This window comes from Salminus brasiliensis, chromosome 10 (genome assembly GCF_030463535.1).
Source record: "Salminus brasiliensis chromosome 10, fSalBra1.hap2, whole genome shotgun sequence".
In the NCBI taxonomy this organism is placed as follows: domain Eukaryota; kingdom Metazoa; phylum Chordata; class Actinopteri; order Characiformes; family Bryconidae; genus Salminus; species Salminus brasiliensis.
The window spans coordinates 41,024,795-41,045,888 of NC_132887.1; the positions used below are offsets into that span (position 1 = coordinate 41,024,795).

At 41.6% G+C, this 21,094-nt stretch overlaps 3 protein-coding genes across 3 annotated transcripts in view; all 3 read left to right on the forward strand.

Moving 5' to 3' along the window:
• Positions 1–12,793, forward strand: part of LOC140563957 (uncharacterized) — a 38,660-nt gene extending 25,867 nt beyond the window's left edge. Inside the window, exons 24-32 of the mRNA XM_072688913.1 lie at positions 7,637–7,791; positions 8,724–8,824; positions 8,969–9,111; positions 9,422–9,616; positions 9,747–9,938; positions 10,464–10,629; positions 11,207–11,315; positions 12,417–12,518; positions 12,694–12,793. Coding sequence (XP_072545014.1) covers positions 7,637–7,791; positions 8,724–8,824; positions 8,969–9,111; positions 9,422–9,616; positions 9,747–9,938; positions 10,464–10,629; positions 11,207–11,315; positions 12,417–12,516 — 1,161 coding nt within the window. The 3' untranslated portion in view covers positions 12,517–12,518; positions 12,694–12,793. The remainder of the gene's footprint in view (positions 1–7,636; positions 7,792–8,723; positions 8,825–8,968; positions 9,112–9,421; positions 9,617–9,746; positions 9,939–10,463; positions 10,630–11,206; positions 11,316–12,416; positions 12,519–12,693) is intronic.
• Positions 1,418–6,682, forward strand: LOC140564565 (cathepsin L-like peptidase). Its single transcript, XM_072690156.1, has 9 exons — positions 1,418–1,514; positions 1,903–2,003; positions 2,790–2,932; positions 3,130–3,327; positions 3,969–4,160; positions 4,739–4,904; positions 5,038–5,146; positions 5,912–6,013; positions 6,423–6,682. The coding sequence occupies exons 2-8, from the start codon at positions 1,904–1,906 to the stop codon at positions 6,009–6,011; spliced, it is 1,008 nt and encodes a 335-aa protein (XP_072546257.1). The 5' UTR covers positions 1,418–1,514; position 1,903; the 3' UTR covers positions 6,012–6,013; positions 6,423–6,682.
• A 1,635-nt stretch (positions 12,794–14,428) lies between the features above and the next one.
• LOC140564563 (cathepsin L-like peptidase) lies at positions 14,429–20,123 on the forward strand. Its single transcript, XM_072690153.1, has 9 exons — positions 14,429–14,465; positions 15,918–16,020; positions 16,241–16,383; positions 16,829–17,023; positions 17,418–17,609; positions 17,942–18,107; positions 18,692–18,806; positions 18,915–19,016; positions 19,928–20,123. Exons 2-8 carry the CDS (start codon positions 15,921–15,923, stop codon positions 19,012–19,014), a joined length of 1,011 nt encoding a protein of 336 aa, XP_072546254.1. The 5' UTR covers positions 14,429–14,465; positions 15,918–15,920; the 3' UTR covers positions 19,015–19,016; positions 19,928–20,123.
• Positions 20,124–21,094: the final 971 nt, after the last annotated feature.

Genomic DNA, 21,094 nt, shown 5'->3' on the forward strand with positions numbered 1-21,094 from the left:
ATATATGTATGTATGTATTTATTTATTTATTTACAGACCAATCCAAAATATATGTTCCATATTTTATGTATATGAGAACAGTATGTACAGTTATATACCAGCCTATTGTTCCAGTGTTCTAAAACTAGAGGTGCTCATGAGCAGTGGGAACCTTCTGAACCCATGTAGATCAACTCTTTCCAGGAAAATGTCCAGTTTCACATGAATTCTATGTATATTGAATATTAGTAATATATGTATATATATATTTATATATATATATATATATAAGTCATTTTCCACAGTCTTTATAGTCTTCAGAGTTCCTCTTTGGTTTTTCCAGCCTTGATTGAATCCAGAGCAGAGTGGAATTTCATTCAACCTCCAGTTTACATAGAAATCCATATATTTTAATATTTATCATAGTATATTTAAACCCTGTATACAGTGTTGGACCACTAAACTTTTGCCTGCATTAAAACAGAGCTGAGACAGCGGGTGAGAGATTTAGCATAAAATAAATTAGTGGGTGAATAAAACACCCTGCCAAACACCAGATAAGGAGGATGCATGAGGTTAAACCCTCTCAGAAACACAATCAGATAACACCAAGTTGCCGGGTTTTAAAATCTCTGACCTATTTCTGCTTTCTCTTTGCAGCCCAATGAGAAAGCTCCTTCCACACAGCTGGAGTCGGTCTTCATAAAGTAGTTATTAAAGCTGCACTTCTTTTCCTGAGCTTTTAGAAATGCTTTATATAGACCTTCATTGGATTAAGACCATGTAGACCCACTGCCAGACCACACCCATTACTCCCTCAGAGTAGAATAGGACTCTCTGGATCAGATCAACATCATGACCCTATTGGCTCCATGCTGCCTAATGACCTTCTGAATGTCAACCGTGATTAGCGTCATCTACTGTTCTTGAAGGTGATGTTTTAGACTGGGTCAGAACATCTCCAAAACATCAGGCAGGTCTTGTGGGGTGTTCCTAGTGCACCATGATCAGATTTACTTACTAAAAGTGCACCAAGTAAGGACAACCCGGCGACTGTGTGGGTAGCAATGGTCTGAATCCCACAGAAGAGCTAGTGTAGGACGAAGTGCTGAAAAAGCTAATGCTGAATAAGACTGGTTGGATCCATAGCTTGATGGGTCAGAGCTGTGGGTCAGGCCACAAAAGGCTGACCGAACAATGCTAGGCAGGTGGTATTAATGTTATGGCTGATCAGTACAAAACATAATTAGAGTGCTGAGTGCAGCAGCCGTGTAGAGAGATTTAATAAGTCATTTCCTGTGATAATTATTCAGTCCATCATTCTGCCCCGCCCACTCTGCATATGTAAATTACACTATAAGACAAATATGGAAGCGTCTGATCAGTTTCTCCTTCTAAGGTAATAAATTAAAAGCTGTGTTTACAGTGAGTGACTGAGAGTGAAGAAACAGGGCGGAGCTTCTTTCTATATAAACATACACTTTTTATGACAGACACACAGGCAGCTTCAGAACTCCAGGAGATCAGACAGATAAGTAATGAAACACACACACACACATGCATGCACATACACACACAGAGGTAGCAGTATTTTCAGCAAATTTGCTCTTGATGCTAAAAATAAGACAAACTTCAGACTTCAGCTCAGATCCGATTACTCCATAAAGTCCAGCAATGGAGCTGAAGGGGACTCAGCGTTTTCCTAGAGTTCAGTCTTAATCCCTCACTGGAAGACTGAGACTCTGTGTCATTAATAAAACAGCTCATTCTGATTGGATCTGGTTGGATCTGATTGAATCTGATAGGATCTGATTGGATTTGGAGAGATTTCCCAGATCAGTTCAGTTAACTAATTTACTCTAATTTAGTGTAATTAATATTCCTCCACCTCCTTTAACCTCCACACTCTTTAACTCTTTGCAGAATGAAGGTTTTGCTCGCTGTCGCCGCTCTTGTGGCTGCGGCTGGTGCAGTCAGTGACTCAGTGGAGGACCTGGAGTTCGACAGCTGGAAAGTGGAGCATGGTGAGAAGTCTACATCACATCTGTTTTTACACTGTATTTATTACATCTCCATCTAACAAGTCTGCAGCTCCATAGACATGAAAATAAAGTGGTGAGAAATGAGTGAAACAGGCCCCAAACCTGCAGGTAAACCCAGTAAACCATGGCTGAATCCATTACCCTGCTGTTCTGTGGTGATGATCCAAAGACTGTAAGGGTTTTAGTCACTTCACTGCTGGATGTGCACCCAGGGTTGGACAGTTAGACAAATACTGAAACAGATAAATAGCAGATACAGAATATGGGGAATTCATCCTAATATAGAAAGAAAATACTGATGAAGATTCTCTGATATGGAGGCCAAAAACTTATATATTTATATAATAATAAAATAAATAAATAAATGTGTAACATAGAAGCAAAGATATATAAATCTAAAAATTTATATGAGACAAAAATAATGTGAAATAAAAAAAATTAATTATTTTTTTTTATTTAAATGAACAATTAAATAAACAAACAAATAAATAAAAATATTGGTCCAGGACATTTAATATCCATCATTCATTCATTAATATTACGCACAAATACTGAAATAAATGAATAAAAATTTAATGTATTTTTATATTTTAAATAAAAGATCATATTAAACATTTAAAATAAAAAGATTTCAGCCCTGTATCATGTATCAATGTGGATATGATTAATAAACATTGATTTAATTAAGTTATTTTTGTTTCTACATATCTCCCATATTTAGTTATTATTATACATATTTTTTTGCTTTCAAAAAACCTTGTTTCTCAGGTAAGAAGTACAAGTCTGAGGAAGAAGAGTCTCAGCGTAAGATGACCTGGTTGGCCAATCGCAAACTGGTCATTGAACACAACATGCTGGCTGACCAGGGCCTGAAAAGCTACAGACTCGGCATGAACATCTTTGCAGACATGGTGAGAACACACACACACACACACACACACACACACACACACACACACACAAACACATACACGCTTTCTCACACTTCCAAACCTTAGTCTGTTATAGATTTATACTATTTATTAAGTGACTAGTAAGAACTGTATATTCAGCATTTGTGAGGAAGACCATCGGCCACACTTTCAGTGCCGTTGACCTCTTCCAACAGGACAACCAGGAGTACCAGGCCATGTTCAGCAGCTGCCTAGACACCTCCAACGAGACCACGTCCCTCTGTACGTCTACAATCCAACCAGAGGAAGAGGACACTGCTCCTCTGCCCTGCAGTCTGGATTGGAGGGCCAGGGGCTACGTGACGGATGTCAAGAACCAGGGGTGCTGTGGCTCCTGCTGGGCCTTCAGTGCGGTGAGTTATATATATAGTTATAGATATATATATAAAATAAATAATACATTATTATTATTAATCATATAATGTATTATTTACTATAAAGTGATTAGTGTTTCATTACAGTTTTGAAAATCACAAACCTATATGATTCGTATTTAGTCCTCTGATTGGCTACCAGCAGATAAATCTGTAAACACACTACTGTAACAGAAATGTCTGCAGATGTCGTGTAGATCAGCGGTTTAGTCTTCAGCTCTCAACCAGCTGCCTATTCCCCCTTAACTGAGTATCTTTGGGTAGCATATTGTGAGGGGGCCCCCTGGTGGCCACCGAGCATCAGCAGCTGCTTACACTATATGTCCAAATGTTTGTGGACATGATGCATTTAATAAATGCCATCAGCTATGCATGCAGCTATGCACACATTGCTGACACAGATGTGCAAATGCACACATCCAGCTTGTCTAGTCCCTGTTGAGAGGAAGAACTGCCAATATAATAGGACTCTCTGGGGCAGAAGAGTAGGGAACAAAGGTAAACACTTAATGACCCAAAATTCAGACTGGTCACTAAAGAACTTTATCTTGGTAGACCTTCTGTTTTTAATGTCGTTTTTTTTTTGCATGTGTGTGTGTGTGTGTAATTGTCTCTATCAGGTGGGGGCGCTAGAGGGTCAGATGTACCGGAAGACAGGGAGGCTGATATCCCTGAGTGGGCAACAGCTGGTCGACTGCTCCTGGGGTTTTCATAACCATGGCTGTAACGGTGGTTGGCCGCACAGGGCCTATCAGTACATCAAGGCCAGGAAAGGCCTGGAGGCGGACTTCACTTACCCGTACAAGGCCAAGGTGAGGCTACGCTAATGCTAAGTGAAGCTTCTGAGATGGACAGCTTTCCCTTCTCCATGCTGTCGTCATGTTCATTGTCTGATGTTAGCTTCTTTAGTTTTACTCTGGATCTATGGACAAGGCCAAACTGAATCCAGTGTGGAGCTGTAGCTTGGTGCTAACCTCATTAGCATTATTATAACGATGGGAACAGCCTAAAACACAGGTCTCGCAAAAGAATTCTGTTCTCAACAAAAATGTTAAACAGTTCATTAAAGATGTACATTCACTGTTAGCAACATTAGCATGATTGGCTAAACCATTCCTTTAAGACTAGTAAATGGACCCTTATTCGTCAGTGGACATCAGTGCTGCAGTGCTTTAGTAGTGCCTCCTTTGTTCACAACCTAGGCCTCTACATGTCTATCTATGGTGGTCCCCCTGGTGGCTAGGAGGTCCTAAGCAAATCCTTTTGCTGCTTATAGTAAGAAATGCTGCCTGTTAGCTATGTTAGCCCAAACGGACGAGAGAACTGTGGAAATATTTTGCAAAACATTTCTCTTGATCAACTTCTCTTGATGTTGCTTTTTCACATTCAGGGCCGAAGGTGCCGGTTTAATCCACAGAGAATTAGGGCTACCTGCCGTGGTTATGTGTGCTTGCCCAAAGGAAATGAGGTAGCCCTGAAGAGAGCTGTGGCCAAAGTGGGACCTATTTCCGTAGCCATAGACTGCTCCAAACACACCTTCCAGCTCTACAAGTCAGGTGAGCTCAGGAACAGAACCTTCTCTACTCATCATGACCATCAGTCAGACCATCAGGCTTGCTCTGGTCCTTTAGCTTTATGATGACAGTATGCTGGTCTACAACTAACAGCTGGAATCCTAAATGACTGTAGGTGTGTATGACGAGCCAGGCTGCAGTAAGACTCGCGTGAACCACGCCGTCCTGCTTGTTGGCTATGGCAGAGCCTGGAGAAGAAAGCCGTTCTGGTTGATCAAGAACAGGTAAACCAACACGTCATCATTAACACCTTTAACTCAGATGCAGTGTTATCTACTGATCTGATCTACTGGTCTGATCTACTGATCTGATCTACTGATTGGGACGTTTCTAACCAGCACACTTGAAATGGTGGGACACTGTTGTATAGATGGTGTATAGACTTTTGTAAGTGTGTGATTCGGGACGCAGCCGCTGTGTCTGGTGGAAGTGAGGGACATTGTCTGCATTTATTCATAAAGGCTTCATTTTCTTCACCAAAAGACTTTCACTGAATCCAGCTGTTCTTCACATTATCTGGAGAGTCCAAGTTCAGATCTGTAGACGTTCACCTGAGAAATCACTGATCACAGGATTAGGGTGTGAGTTGAGGTTAAGGTTAGGATTAGGATCAGAGTTATGATTAGGTTGTGGGTAAGTCTGGATTGGGTTGTGGGTTGAGGTTAAAGTTAGGATTAGGATCAGGGTTAGGGTTAGGTTGTGGGTTGAGGTTAGGGTTGCGATTAGGATCAGGGTTAGGGTTAGGTGTTGGGTTGAGGTTAGGGTTGGGATTAGGATCAGAAACATCTTCAGCTGTTACTGATCCTCTGTTAAGGGTTAATTAACCAGCTACAATCGACCTCTCCAACTAAAGCGCTACCATCATTTCTATACCCAGACCCACATGGTAAAACGTTTGTAGTAAAAATCATTTGGATGGAAATGTAGCTAGTGACAATGTACCAATGAGGTGATAAACAACGCTACTAAAATACTGCTCTGTTTCACAGCTGGGGAGTTAAGTGGGGAGATAACGGCTACATCAGGATGTCCAGGGACAAGAGGAACCAGTGCGGCATTGCCTCATACGCCGTCTACCCTGTGGTTTAAAGGTATTTCTCATCACAGGTGGATCCACCCCGCTCACACCTGAGATCTACACCTGTTGAGTTTAGTTCCAGCTGTTCTTCTCAGACCTTTCTGAAGAGCTTTGATGTCAATCTGTGATGTTGTGGATCAGATTAAGACTTAAACCCAGTGGTCAAAAGTTACTCCACACCTAAACTATTGAAACTACAGTAAATTCACATTAATGTGGGTCTGTTTGAGAACATCCAGGATGTTCTAAGTTCTGTATGAGAGTTGACTTGATTCCAGCTGAAACTAAACTCTAGGCCGGTGGTCCTCCTGGAGCTGGGGTGGCTCTTCAATATGATTTATTACTGATCTGAATAAATTACATAACAGTAATAATGTTGTAGTTTATGTGTAATAATTCTATTAAATGATGTTTTTCTACAGATTTGGAGAAAAGCCCTGATGATCATCTCATCTCAGCAGGACGCTTCAGTCTGACCTGAGCATATTTTTTCATGCAGCAGTAAAAAAAAACAAAAAAAACTTTGCACTTTTAGCTTTAATTTTTTTCTCCCTGATCCACTGTTGGAGAGAGAGCAGCGTTATAAGCTAGACCACCAGAGACCACCAGAGATCACCATCCTCTTTCTAAACTTCTAAACTTTCTAACTGCTACAATAAACTCTCAGCATTCGCAAAATGTACAGTATGTGTCCAGGGTTTCTGTGGTGTCCAAGGTTTCTGTGGTATCCAGGGTTTCTGTGGTATCCAGGGTTTCTGTGGTATCCAGGGCTGAGCTGAGCTGGTCCAAAACAGGTTGAGGAAGCTGCCCTGAACCAGTGGATTTCAGTCCTGAAAGATCAGGTCAGATTAAAAGAAGGGGAATAAAACAGGCTGTAAACCAGCAGATAAGGAGAACCTGTGAGGAGAAGCTTTCATAACAAACACTATCAGATCCTGAGCTTCTTTAGACGTGTTGAAACTCAGCAGTGAATTCAGTCACTGATCCTCAGATAATGAAGCCTGCGTGTCTCTTTAACTGGGCCTCAGATCCTGATCTCAACATCTTCATGATAATGCACCGAGTCATCTTTACACAGCACTCACAGCACAGTCTTACTCCATCTACTTCCTAGAACCCTACTAGAGTTCTGCTTTTCGCCTCGTTCCCAGAACAACTCAGCATTCCTGTACAGTAAACCATCCCTTTCTTCACTGTCCAGCAGGTTAATCACCGCTTTCATTTTATTACATCAACCTAAACCGCAGAGAAATGTGTCATTTTAATATGAATTATATCTATATTGTATGATGTCATATTTGTGTCTAAGCTATATAACTTCTTATATATAATTTCTCATAATCATGTAAAACAGCAGGTGTAATTTACACTGAGTAAACATGTGAGGAGAAGAGGAGCAGTAGAACTGGACCTGCTGGACGTCATATTAAAATATTAGAACCCAGTTTAATAACTGTAATGTTTGCTGTTATTGCCCAAACTAAATGAAGTGATTTCTGATGAGTCTAATTAAACTAGGTCTGATTGAACTAAGTTTCACTACCCGAGGTTTCAGAGTAAAACCCATGGGCAGTCGGTCAGTCTTGTCCTGCAGTTCACCTCCAACACTCGGACTGCAGTCAGCTGTTTGTGCTGAGCAGAGGATGAAGCTGCAGAACAACTGATAACCTTTCAAGACTATTTCAACACACACACACACACACACACACACACACACACACACACACACAAACACACTCACACACACACACTCAGACACAGCTTCACTTCACTAGCAGGACACACACACAGGTAAGAGCTGCAATGGAATGTAAAGATACTCTCTAGAGGTACTCCAATTACAATACTGAGTAAGTACTGAGTTACTCTGATTAAAATACTGAGCAAGTACTGAGTTAATCTGATTAAAATACTGAGCAAGTACTGAGTTAATCTGATTAAAATACTGAGTAAGTACTGAGTTAATCTGATTAAAATACTGAGTAAGTACTGAGTTACTCTATTTAAAATACTGAGCAAGTACTGAGTTAATCTGATTAAAATACTGAGAAAGTACTGAGTTACTCTATTTAAAATACTGAGCAAGTACTGAGTTAATCTGATTAAAATACTGAGTAAGTACTGAGTTACTCTATTTAAAATACTGAGTAAGTACTGAGTTACTCCATTTAAAATACTGAGTAAGTACTGAGTTACTCTGATTAAAATACTGAGCAAGTACTGAGTTAATCTGATTAAAATACTGAGTAAGTACTGAGTTACTCTATTTAAAATACTGAGCCAGTACTGAATTAATATGATTAAAATACTGAGTAAATAATGAGTACATCGGCTCTGTTACTCTGTTAAAAATACAGAGAAAGTTACTCCTTATAACATTCTGTCCTAAGTGCTGATTTCTCTGATTACTGATTAATACTGAGTAAGTACTGAGTTACTCACTAAATACTAATATCTGAAAGGTAATTTAAGGTATGGATAAAATTTACTCTTAGTGAATGATCAGTTTCTAAGGTATTTTGTTTAAACGACTGAGTACTCCGTTACGACAGTAATTGATTACAATATTGTAATTGACTACAATACTCATTAGAAGACTGAGTAAGTACTAAGCTATTCATTACAATACTAGGTACAGCTTTACTCACTAAATACTAACATCTAAAGTGTAAATAATAATTACTCTTAGTGAAAGCTCAGTTCCTGTTAACCACTCTTTACAGAATGAGGGTTCTGCTCGCTGTCGCCGCTCTTGTGGCCGTGGCCGGTGCAGCCAGTGTCTCTCTGGAGGAGCTGGAGTTTCAGAAATGGAAACTGGAGCATGGTGAGATATATAAGGTACTAGAGACGGAGCCTTGGCTTTGAACCAGGACTGCATGAATTGTCAGTTCAGCATGAATGTCTGGAAGGTGATAGTGTGTGTGTGTGTATGTGTGTGTGTGTGTGTGTGTGTGTGTGTGTTTCTCAGGTAAGAGGTACGGGTCTGAGGAAGAAGATGCTGGACGTAAGATGATCTGGTTGACCAATCGTAAGCTGGTCCTGGAACACAACAAGCTGGCTGACCAGGGCCTGAAAAGCTACAGACTCGGCATGAACCACTTTGCAGACATGGTGAGAAGATGCAGATCTACAGAGACTCCAACATCTGTGTGAACGTTGAGGCTTGTTCTGAAAGATGCTGATCTGTAGTGTTCATCATGTGGGAAGTAAGTCTAGTGCAGTGTGTGGAAAAGGACACACACATGAACGCAGCGGTGACGGGGTTGCTCCATCTTATGGGTTGAGTCACTGTGGTTCACTTGTTAGTTTGAGTTCTCAAACTCTACTCAAACTGCCGCTACTGCCAGATGCTAAATCTTCAGTGCTGCTCTTGAGAGAACCATTAAAAAGCGCACGTCTCCCACCATGTTGTGTCTAATAGGACAACAAGGAGTACCAGGCCATGTTCGGCAGGTGCCTGAGATCCTTCAACAGGACCAAGACCCGCAGTGTAGCTTCATTTCGCCGACAGGCAGGGGGCGATCCTTTACCGAACACTGTGGACTGGAGGGTCGAAGGCTACGTGACTGAAGTTAAGAAACAAATGACCTGTGGATCCTGCTGGGCCTTCAGCGCGGTGAGGAACATCCAGGAACCATAAGCAGTGGCCTACCACGGATTCATGCTTGCACACCACTGTTGACAATACTGGACAAGCTCTTAACATTTCTCTTCCTGCCTCTATTTCTCCTCCACCCTCCTCTCAGACGGGGGCGCTAGAAGCCCAGATGTGCAAGAAGACGGGGAAGCTGGTGTCCCTGAGCGAGCAACAGCTGGTGGACTGCTCCGGGCGTTATGGGAACAATGGCTGTGATGGTGGTTGGGTGGAGAAGGCCTTTGACTATGTCAAAGACAACAAAGGCCTGCAGTCAGAAGACTCCTATCCTTATGAGAACGAGGTGAGTCGAGCGTTCTTAGTGATGAGGGATATGTCCTAGAAGATGAAGGTCCCGTATTTTGTGTTGAGTTAGACTTTGAGACATTGAGAAGACTTTGAGTTAAGACGTAGAGACCAGTCCAACAGACTGGGAGTTGTCTAGGTGGAGTCCACCATTGCTTGATTGACTAGAGGTCAGGTCATACCCAGTGTTAAAAGAGCAGGCTAGAAAGAGAGAAACCTATGAGTTACTATGTACTATGTAAACATTATATAAACAAAAGTATTGGGACGCCTGCTTTCTACTGCTGCACTACATGAGATGTCATCCCTGAAGCAGCTGTGTGTTTTTACTTTTTCACATTAGGCTCAGCTTAAACTCTTGTGAGTTCCATTCTTTGCTCAGTATGTTGCAGTTCAGGACAGGGGATCCTTCAATTACAGCCCAATGTTATATTCCTGGAACAGCTCCTGATTAGCTCTACTACACAATACAGCATAGACTGCTAGCCTGCGATGTTTCCTCATTGTTCACACCCCTCCTCAGGAAGGGAAGTGCCTGTTTAATCCACAGAAAGTCAGCGCTACCTGCAGTGAAGTTGTGGTTTTGCCCAGAGGAGATGAACTGGTCCTGCAGGAAGCCGTGGCCTTAAAGGGACCCGTTTCTGTAGCCGTAGACATCAGCCGATACACCTTCCAGCTCTACAAGTCAGGTAACCCCTAAAAACCCTTCGTGACATGGTTGTTGGACTTAAAAAATCTAATAAAAAAGACAGAAGCATCACAGTTACATCCTGAACCCATCGGGAGGTTGTACGTTCGATCCCTGGTGCTGCCACAGCCATCTGTCAGTGTCTGAAAGTCCCAGAAAGCATAACTGTGCTCTTTCACTCTGGGTGAGTCGAACAGTCCTCCCTCTGTTCCATCGCTCAGCCAGCGTCTGTCAAATAGCTGACATGACAGAATTAGCAGTTAGGGTTCTCCTCTAAGCGTATCGAGCTCCAGTCGTGATGTGTTAGCGGCAGTTTGTGAAGCCCTCACCTTCGCAGCGCTGGCTGTATCGTGTAATAGGGGAGTTCTAGATAGTGATGGGAAATGACTGCTGCTGGGCCTGTACACTGAATTCTTTTGGAAAGTGGTTTCACTGGTGGTTTGACTGTCTGATACACTCTTAGCATGTCTGAGTTATAGATTCACTAAATGACTAAAGGATTAGCTGGTCTGTGTGTGTGTGTGTGTGTGTGTGTGATGATCTCCTCACTGACAATAATGAACACTGGCTGATTGTAGGTGTGTATGAAGATCAATTCTGCAGCAGCTCTTTCCCGAATCACGCTATGCTAGTTGTTGGTTACGGGGCTGATGAGAAGGAGCAGGCATACTGGCTGATCAAGAACAGGTAAAGGAAAAGACCCACAAAACCCCCAACATCAATAAACGCCTATTCCTGACTGGAACCGTCCTCACAACATTAATGTGACTTAACCCCTAAAAGCTCCTTTTCTGAAATAACTGCAATTCCTTACTGCCATAGTAAACTACATACCAGTGAATTCATAGTAGATGCTAAATACTTTACTGTAGAAACTGAATAATCCATAGCAGACACTTAATAATTCATATTAGATTCTGGATGATTTATAGTAGATACTGAGTAATTCATAATGGATACTGAATAATTCATAATAAATAATGAATAGAGGATACTGAATAATGTATAGTTGATACTGAGTAATCTATAGTTGATATTGAATAATTCATAATAGACACTGAGTAATTACTAGTGGATACTGGGTAATTCATAGTGGATACTGAGTAATTAATAGTGGATACTGAGTAATTTATAGTGGATACTGAGTAATTAATAGTGGATACTGAGTAATTTATAGTGGATACTGAGTAATTAATAGTGGATACTGAATAGTTCATAGTGGATACTGAATAATTCATAGTGGATACTGAATAGTTCATAGTGGATACTGAATAATTCGTAGGAGATACTGAATAATTCATAGTAGGTACTGAGTAATTCATAGTGGATACTGAGTAATTAATAGTGGATACTGAGTAATTTATAGTGGATACTGAGTAATTAATAGTGGATACTGAATAGTTCATAGTGGATACTGAATAATTCGTAGTAGATACTGAACAATTCATAGTAGGTACTGAGTAATTCATAGTGGATACTGAGTAATTTATAGTGGATACTGAGTAATTAATAGTGGATACTGATTAGTTCATAGTAGACACTGAATCTTTCATATTAGATACTAAATCATTTATAGTAGATATAGTAGAATGAATAATATATTATGAATACTAAATAATGCATAGTGGATACTGACTAATTCACATTGGATACTGAACAATACATTGTGGATACTAAATAAGTCATAGTAAACACTGAATACTCCACAGTGGATATTGAATAATTAGGCAGCAGTTTGAGTTAATGAATGCTCCAAACCTCCCTCACTAAGAGTGCTCTGTTCTGCAGCTGGGGTGTTCGCTGGGGTGATAAGGGCTACATCAAGATGTCCAGGAACAAGAATAACATGTGTGGGATTGCTTCAGAGGCTGTGTACCCAGTGGTTTGAAGGTAAGCTTCATTACAAAACCAAGCCTTTTCCAGCTACTGCCAGACTGTGATCGTGTTTATGACTAAAGTTCACTGAATCTGACCTGCAGAAGGTTCGACCTTAAATTTGCTTTGTCGGCTTAATAATACAATGAAATGTAATTATTTATTATGATGTGATGTGATTTCTCTACAGCTCAGAGGCTGCCAGAACCTTAAGGAATCCCTCTTAGAGAGAAGACGATTAAACCCGTCGCTGCATTCTTTTCATTAAACAGATGTGCTTTTCAAATGTCTTCAACGTCTATGTGCATTACTTTTTTCACCTGTTATAAACTCAAGCTGGTTCAGATAGTTAAGTTGGTTGACCAGCTTAGCTTTGACCAGTATAGGGCATATCTCTGTTTGAGACTGATGGTTTAGCTAATCTACAAGCATGATCAACCTGACCAAGCCAGACCACCGGCATGACCACGCATGACTAGCATTGTGAACCTGGTTGACCAGCATGACAAACTGGTTGATTAGAATTAGAATTAGCTTTATTCACCTTTTTTCTCTTTAAACTTCAGTCCAATAACCTTCACTGATGTTCTTTATCAGACTAATCGCCTCCTAACACTACAACTAATCAGGAGTCCTGAAAGTCAGGACAGCTGAATCTGACCTGGCTGGTTGGGTGTGTTGAGGCTTGACATTTGGTTTTGTTTCAGGTCAGAGACCCACAGCAATGTATTTATGGCATTTAGCCATAAATGTGTCATGTGACATGTGACCCTGACCTGAACCAGAGGGTTCAGTGTGGGGAGTGCTGGTCAGACTTTGGTGGTTAGACTTGAGGGGAGAGGCACTGATGTTTGTGCTGTGGTCTGAAGGAGGTGTGAACTAGAGCTTGATATAGTGTATATATATATATATATATATATATATATATATATATATATATATATATATATATACACACACACACACACACACTAATGTCCAAATGTTAGTTGACACCCCTTCTAAAGAATGCATGCAGCTACACAAAAGTATTGGGACACCTGCTCATTTGTCGTTTCTTTGGATATTAAAGAGTTGATCCTGCTTCTGTTGGAGTAACTGCTTCTACTGTCCAGAGAAGAAGACTTTCCACTAGATTCTCATTGCTGTGAGGATTTGATTGCATTCAGTTACAAGAGCGTTAGTGAGGTCAGGATGTTGGATGATGATCACCACTTCACCTCATCATCCCCAACTCCCCAACTCATACCATCCAAAAGTACTGGATGGAGCTCCTCCACCATAATCATTCCAGAGAACACAGTTCCTCCACTGCTCCACAGCTCCTCAATGCCGGGGGTCTTTATACCCCTCTAGCCCACGCCTGGTATTAGGCAGCATGGTGCCGATAGGGTCATGATGTTGATCTGCTCCACAGAGTTCTATTCTATTGGCAGTTCTTCTCTATAGCTTAAGGTAGCTGAATGCATTCATTAGAATGGTTGTGGAAATTATGCTATGGACAAGGGTTCTTTTGGGGTTCTATAGTAAAGGCAAGGTTCTTTGCTTCTTTGAGGGGCAGTTGTGTCTCCACAGACAGAGCTCCGGGTCATTGATGCAAAATTCTTTCTGTGTCCAACACTAATGGTGAATATGGGGGTCTTTGTCTTTTTTAAAAACATGGTCCAAACTGCCAGACCTGCAGGCTGTATTAAAGGTGCTGAGATGAAGTCTCTCCTGCTGAAAGCTGAGAACGCGGTTTCCTTCCTGAACACACACCCGGTTCCACAGCAGGGTGTTTGTGGTGAGCAGTGTGTGAAGGCCTCTAGGCTGCAGAGATGCTGCAGACAGACAACGACAGATAAAACCAGGCTGGACATTCTTAACCGGCTTAGACACACACACACACACACACACACACACACACACACACACACTATCATTCACTCTGATATCTTCAAGACTGCAGGAGGACGTACACAGGTAGGTTCTAAACCACCCACAGAACCTGGGACTAGAACATATTGATGCTAAAATTAGAACAAGTAAAGGTAAAAGTGTACCCTCCAGAGGAACTCAGACCTGCTAAGACTCAGACCATTAGGGAGAACCTCTCACAGACAGGTGTTTGTTAAACTTTTAAAAATTATGGTATACAGTAGAGCTCCAAAATAGTCAAACCCTGCTTAAAAATCATCATCTGGATGCTTAAATGGTACATACACACACACACACACACACATATATATATATATATATATATATATATATATATATATATATATAATCTGTTATATGGAAAGTTCTACATATTTAAATATATAAACTATATAATATATGTATTTTGTTTTCTAGAGAAATGGTTCCATATAGCATAACAATGAGTTCCACTATGGTTATAAGCCAAAAAAAAACAACTAAAAAGAACAACATGTACTATGTAGAACAATGGTTCTATGTGGAATCATGATGACATGATGCTTACATGGTATTTGGTCTGCTATAGATATTTACACAAGAATACCTCAATTAATCAGTAAGTGAAGCAACAATTTCTCCTTTTTGTCAAATCAATCTCAAGGATGTATTTTAATGTTGTTAAGCCCAAGTTGAATCCTTAACACCCTAAGGCTTATCACACGCTAAGGTGTATTACTCAGTAACTACAGGGACTTCTGTATAAACTGTTGGGACTGTTCTCTGCTAATAGAAGTTTGCAGTAACACTTTAGGCCCTCTGGTGGGACATAGGCTGTTTAAGGGGTTAAATGCTGTGACTTACATTAGGAATAAACTATAAAGAAACATTGCAAGATGTTTTAATTGAATTAGAAAGCAAAAAGCCATGTAAGCATTTAAAAGGTACTTACAGTGGTCATGTTTCCATATAGAACCCCTGTCTTTACTGAGAAACCCTAAAAGAACCACAGGCCCTCTTTTGAAAAGGGTAGTTTTAGGTATTTGCCTCATGAAACAGGATTTCTTGCCCACATTTTTAGTTAAAAGTGTTCTATTTAGTATGAATTTTAGTGAGTTTACTTTGTATGAACTTCAGTAAAACGTAATTGCTTCAGTAAGTTCCAGTACATCAGCCTACACCAGGCTACTGTTTAACCTCTTCAATCCTAGGTTCATTATTCTGTTATTAATCCTGCTGTTGGTTAGAAAGTTTATTTATTTGGTAATAGTTTCACAGAATTTGTGGAGTCCCACAAGGTTCTATTTTAGGGTCTTTGATAAAACGGTGTTAATTATAAGAGTAGAGCTGAAGTGTAGGCCTATGTGCTGAGTTTAAGGAGCAGGCCGTGATCACACATGAAACCAAACCGCATAGTGTTATAACACGAGTGTGAACAGAGCTAAAAAAAGTGCTGCTAATATGATCCATTTCAATTCAATTAATGCGGCTTATTATTTTCCTTTCCCCTCCACACAGAGAATGAGGGTTCTGCTCGCTGTCGCTGCTCTTGTGGCTGTGGCTGGTGCAGCCAGTGTCTCTTTGGAGGAGCTGGAGTTCCACGGATGGAAGCTGGAATTTGGTGAGGAGTCATTATTAAGCTCCTGCAGTTGAGAGAAGGTTCGAGCTGAAAGGTGTAGAAACAGCAGGAAGCATCTTTGGACGGAACCATGCAGGCTGAAGTGATCCTGATTAACAGTTCCAGAGTGGGCCAGAACTTTTGTGCAGATCTCTTTTATAATTAATAAAGAAGGTGAATGAATGTGTGTGTGTGTGTGTGTGTGTGTGTGTGTGTTTCTCAGGTAAGAGGTACGCATCTGAGGAAGAAGAGGCTCAGCGTAAGATGACCTGGCTGACCAATCGTAAGCTGGTCCTGGAACACAACAAGCTGGCTGACCAGGGCCTGAAAAGCTACAGACTCGGCATGAACCACTTTGCAGACATGGTGAGAAGATGCAGATCTACAGAGACTCCAACGTCTGTGTGAACGTTGAGGCTTGTTAATAAGCTTGCTGATCTGTAGTGATATGTTCATCATGTGGGAAGTAAGTCTAGTGCAGTGTGTGGAAAAGTTCATAAAGGTCAAGAAGTGTTTCCTGTAGTTTTGGAGGAAGTTCTCTATGACCTTCTATAAAGGTATTGGGTGATTTCTGAACACCTCATATTGTTACATATGAACTCCCAATCCCATAGAAATTCATTTAATGGAGAATAAAAACACACTTATGTCTCCACTGACGCAGACAGAGATGTTCCTCGTAATGACCTCCCAAGAGCCTAAAGGGTCTAGCTGTTTATAGAAATTGAACCGAATCTCAACATAGAAATGAGTAAATGAAGAAGAAAATATATATTTACACAACATTCCCCCGATTCTCCTTCTCCAACAGGACAACCAGCAGTACCAGGCCAGGTTCAAGAACTGCCTGAGATCCTTCAACAGGACCAAGGCCCGCAGTGCACCCCTATCGCTCCAACAGCAAGAGGGCACCACTGTGCCAGATACTGTGGATTGGATGGCAGCGGGTTATGTGACCAAGGTTAATCACCAAATGCAGTGTTGTTCCTGCTGGGCCTTCAGTGCGGTGAGTAGCAAAAAGTACCAGTTCAAACTAGGTGGACTAGCAGACATGGTGGACTAGCAGACTAGGTACTTGCTGACTGCAGAGGAAACCCTCTAATTGAGCCTTCTTCAGGAGCTTTTCCTTTAGCGACCCCAAGTGCAACATCACCTTTGTTCACACTACCTGTAGATTGTCTTCGGATCATTTCTGAACCTTAGGACAATGGGAGTATACAGAATGTTAGGAATACACAAGGGTTAACAGACACTGCTAGGAACCCCAAAAGCTCCCAGTCAAGAGCTTCCTAGTCAAGTGGCATTTCAAGGTGGGAGGAGCATAAACTATGTTCTAAGTCAAAGTTGTTCTAAGTTTCAATCAAGTTTCCATCAATTTCTCCTTCTGCTCTCTCTCCAAGGCAGGGGCACTGGAGGGGCAGATGTTCAGGAAGACCAGGAAACTGGTATCCCTGAGCAAGCAACAGCTGCTTGACTGCTCCTTGCTTTTTGGAAATCATGGCTGTGCAGGGGGTTCAATGGAGTATGCCTTCGAGTATATCAGTCACAGTGAAAGCCTGCAGTCAGAAGCCACCTATCCTTATCAGGCCAGGGTGAGTCTAGTGACTGGTGATGAAATTTATAGAGTTCAATCAAAATCATGTTTTGCAGAAGAGCTATAAGTTATTTCTTATCAGTCAGACAGTGGTCAAAAACCCTGGTCCTGGAGATCTACCTTCCTTTGGATTCTAGTTCCAACTACCATCTGCTTCACCTTCTGACCTTCTTGGCTGAATCAGGTGCAATAGGTTAGTGTTTGGCAGCATGTTGGAGATGTAGGTTAGCACTAAACTCTGCAGGAAAGTAGATCTCCAGGAGTAGGACTAGTGCCCATTTCTGCAACCTTTCCTGATCCCGTTATTTCCTGCTCCTTGATCATCTTTAGGATGGGATGTGCAGGTATAATCCACTGAACGGTAGTGCTACCTGCAGTGGTTTCGAAGAGTTGCCCAGTGGAGACGAGAGCTTTCTGCAGGAAGCCGTTGCTGTGATTGGACCCATATCTGCAGCCATAGACACCTCCCGTCACACCTTCCAGCTCTATTCCTCAGGTAACCCTCTTAGCCAGTCTTTACTGGGGTTTTGTGTGGTGTATAAGTGTAGGTTCAGAGATAAGAACCTGGAGCAGACAGGGCTGAGCAATCAAGTTCAACACTGAAGGTCAGCAACCAACCAGAAACCAGTCCTGTTCCTTTCATTACTCTACTGAGGCTAATATCTCACTGCAGGAATATGAAACTGGGGTTTCAAGCTTCCTGCAATGCAGCCAGGTTTATCTCTGCATCACAGATCCTGCGGCAGAAGGGTTCTAAAGTATGCCTTTACAGCAAGGTATCAAGATCAGTGGGCTTCCAGGATCAGGTTAGATGAAGACCCAAAAACCCAGAGACGAACTCGGGCCATCTGGAGCCGATCAGCAGAAGCACAAGGTCAATAGCTGGGCTACTTGTGGAGACAGTTGGAATTTGTATCTGTGGTGTAAAGATGCAGGAGACCCTTGTAGATCACCTTTATTACGACTGGAGGGCAAGACCCAACCAGATGTCCAAATGCAGGACCTCCAGTAGACTGCTTTCAGGAGGTCTTAGTGGTTTTACTGGAAAGGCTGTCTGATTGCTGCACTGACTGACTGCAGGTGTGTATGATGATCCGTACTGCGGCAGCAGAGCAGATGACCTGGATCATGCAGTCCTGATTGTTGGGTATGGCACCAACAAGCGTGGAGAAGACTACTGGATGGTCAAGAACAGGTAGAGGAATATTTAATCAACACAAATGAAAAAAGAGTCGGGACTCAGGAGGGTAATAAGACTTGTATCAAAACAACATTGATTGAATGGTTTGTTTTTTTTTTGCAGCTGGGGTCTTAACTGGGGGGAGAAAGGCTACATACGGATGTCCAGGAACAAGAAGAACCAGTGTGGCATTGCCACAAGAGCCAGCTTCCCTCTAGTGTAAAGGTACATTATTTGAACAAAAGTATTGGGACACCTGATTTCATTGATTCTTCTGAAATCAAAAGTATTAAAAGAGTTTCTCCTGCGTTTGTTGGAGTAACTGTCTCTACTGTCCAGAGAAAAAGACTTTCTACTAGATTTTGGAAGAGGATTGCTATGAGGATTTGATTGCATTCAGCGACAAGAGCATTACCATTATTCCAGAGAGCACAGTTCTTCCACTGCTCCACAGTGGCAGTACTTCTTCTCTACAGGGACTAGACAAGCTGTGTGTGTACATTTGCACATCTGTGTCAGCAATGGGTGCAGCTTAAAGTAGCTGAATGCTTTCATTAGAATGGGTGTCCACAAACATTTGGACAGTGCAATCCTCATTTACTTCTGTTGACTCTTCCAGCTGCCCATTTTCAGACACTCCTAAGTAACACTCTAGTTATAATATTTCTCTTGGTCCAGCTTCTCGAGATCTACCTTCCTGTAGGCCTCCATCTCAGATCCAGACAAGAACTTCTAAAGATGTTCTAACTAGATGGATCAGGAAGAGAGATCCCCAGGAGCAGGACTGAACGATGCTACTGGTTATTCAGCCAGCTAGCTAGGACCAGACCCTGATCTAACACAAGCCTACGGTGATGTGGAGCTGATGTCACAGTTCCTGAACTACAGAAGGACAGAGCTCTGTGTCACAACTTTCTGTCCATTTTTGGAACATGTAGAGAGCACTGGATGATCTTACAACATGATTCGGAACATGTTCTATCAAATCTCCTGAGATAAATAAAGGTGGTGAGATACCAAGAGCTTAATAAAGCAACAACAGGATCTCAAAATCAGTTCTGAAAGGAACAGGTCTGGTGTGGTGGTACTGGACAGTGTCTTGACTGGTCGTCTAACTTGAATTTATGCTTTTACAGATTTGGTGTTCTTCCAAAACTTTGAGGATCCACTCGAGGAGAAAAATCCAGTCCGAGCTGCAGCTCTACCCGGGAAATGCATCCCTGAATTGCTTTATCACAAACAACCCAGCCCGGTCCTCTCCACAGCAGCTGCTTATTACTTTCCGTGTTTCTGCTTCATGCTGGAGAGGTGAATAAACCTGGCTCTGAAAAACACTTTCTGACTTCTTCTTCTACATTTCATGTGTATTGTTTCTGCACACTGGAGAACAGGTGAGGAACAGGTGTAAAAGTAGAGGGTACAGAGCTCTTATACCAAATAAACCCATCATTGGTGTTCTATTGGAGCTACAGGTTGAGCCCAGCACACACTCCTGATACTGAGAGACCAAACAACAGCCCATAATAACCCCTCAGCTCTGGTAATGGCAGTGGTGTGTGGCCTCCTGTGGCTACATGGTTTCATTTACTGATGTATTAAACACCAGGAGCAGTGGTGGCTCATGGGTCAGAGCACGTGATTAATGATGACAGGGTTGTGGGTTCGATATCTGGACTCACCAAGCTGCCACTGTTGGGCCGCTGAGCCAGGCCTTTAATCCTGTCCAAGGTCCTTAATTCCATCTGTGTCCAACTCTAATGGTCAATATGGTCGTCTTTGTCCTTGACCTGGACGCAGCTCCCAGTGTCTTGATGATGCACAATGATATAAAACAGATTCTGGATCTGGAGATTTAACATCACCCATGTTCACAAACCCCTGTGCTGAGTTTATCAGCAGCTACTGCCCTCTAGTGGAGATACTGTGTATAGTCCAGACAAACAGACAGTGTGCTTTTATCTCTTTTAGTTTTATCAAATCAGTTTTTGATTTGATTTGTGCTTTAACAGCAAGATGTCACATATTTCTATTGTTTAAAAATATATAAATAATAACACAAATAAGTAAATGAATGAATTAATCTAGATATTGTGGATATTAATGCCATCATTGTCAAGAGTTTGTCTGGAGGACCTTCTTCTGTCTGTGTGCAAATAAATCTAGCATCTGGAAGCAAGTTGGAAGTAATGGAAAATGTGTCATTAGGGAAAATGGATTACTGTTCAGACTGCTGAAAACAAATCCAGCTCAAAGTGACCGCATTGTTCGAGCTACAGGATGAACAATGTTTACTGAATTTGACT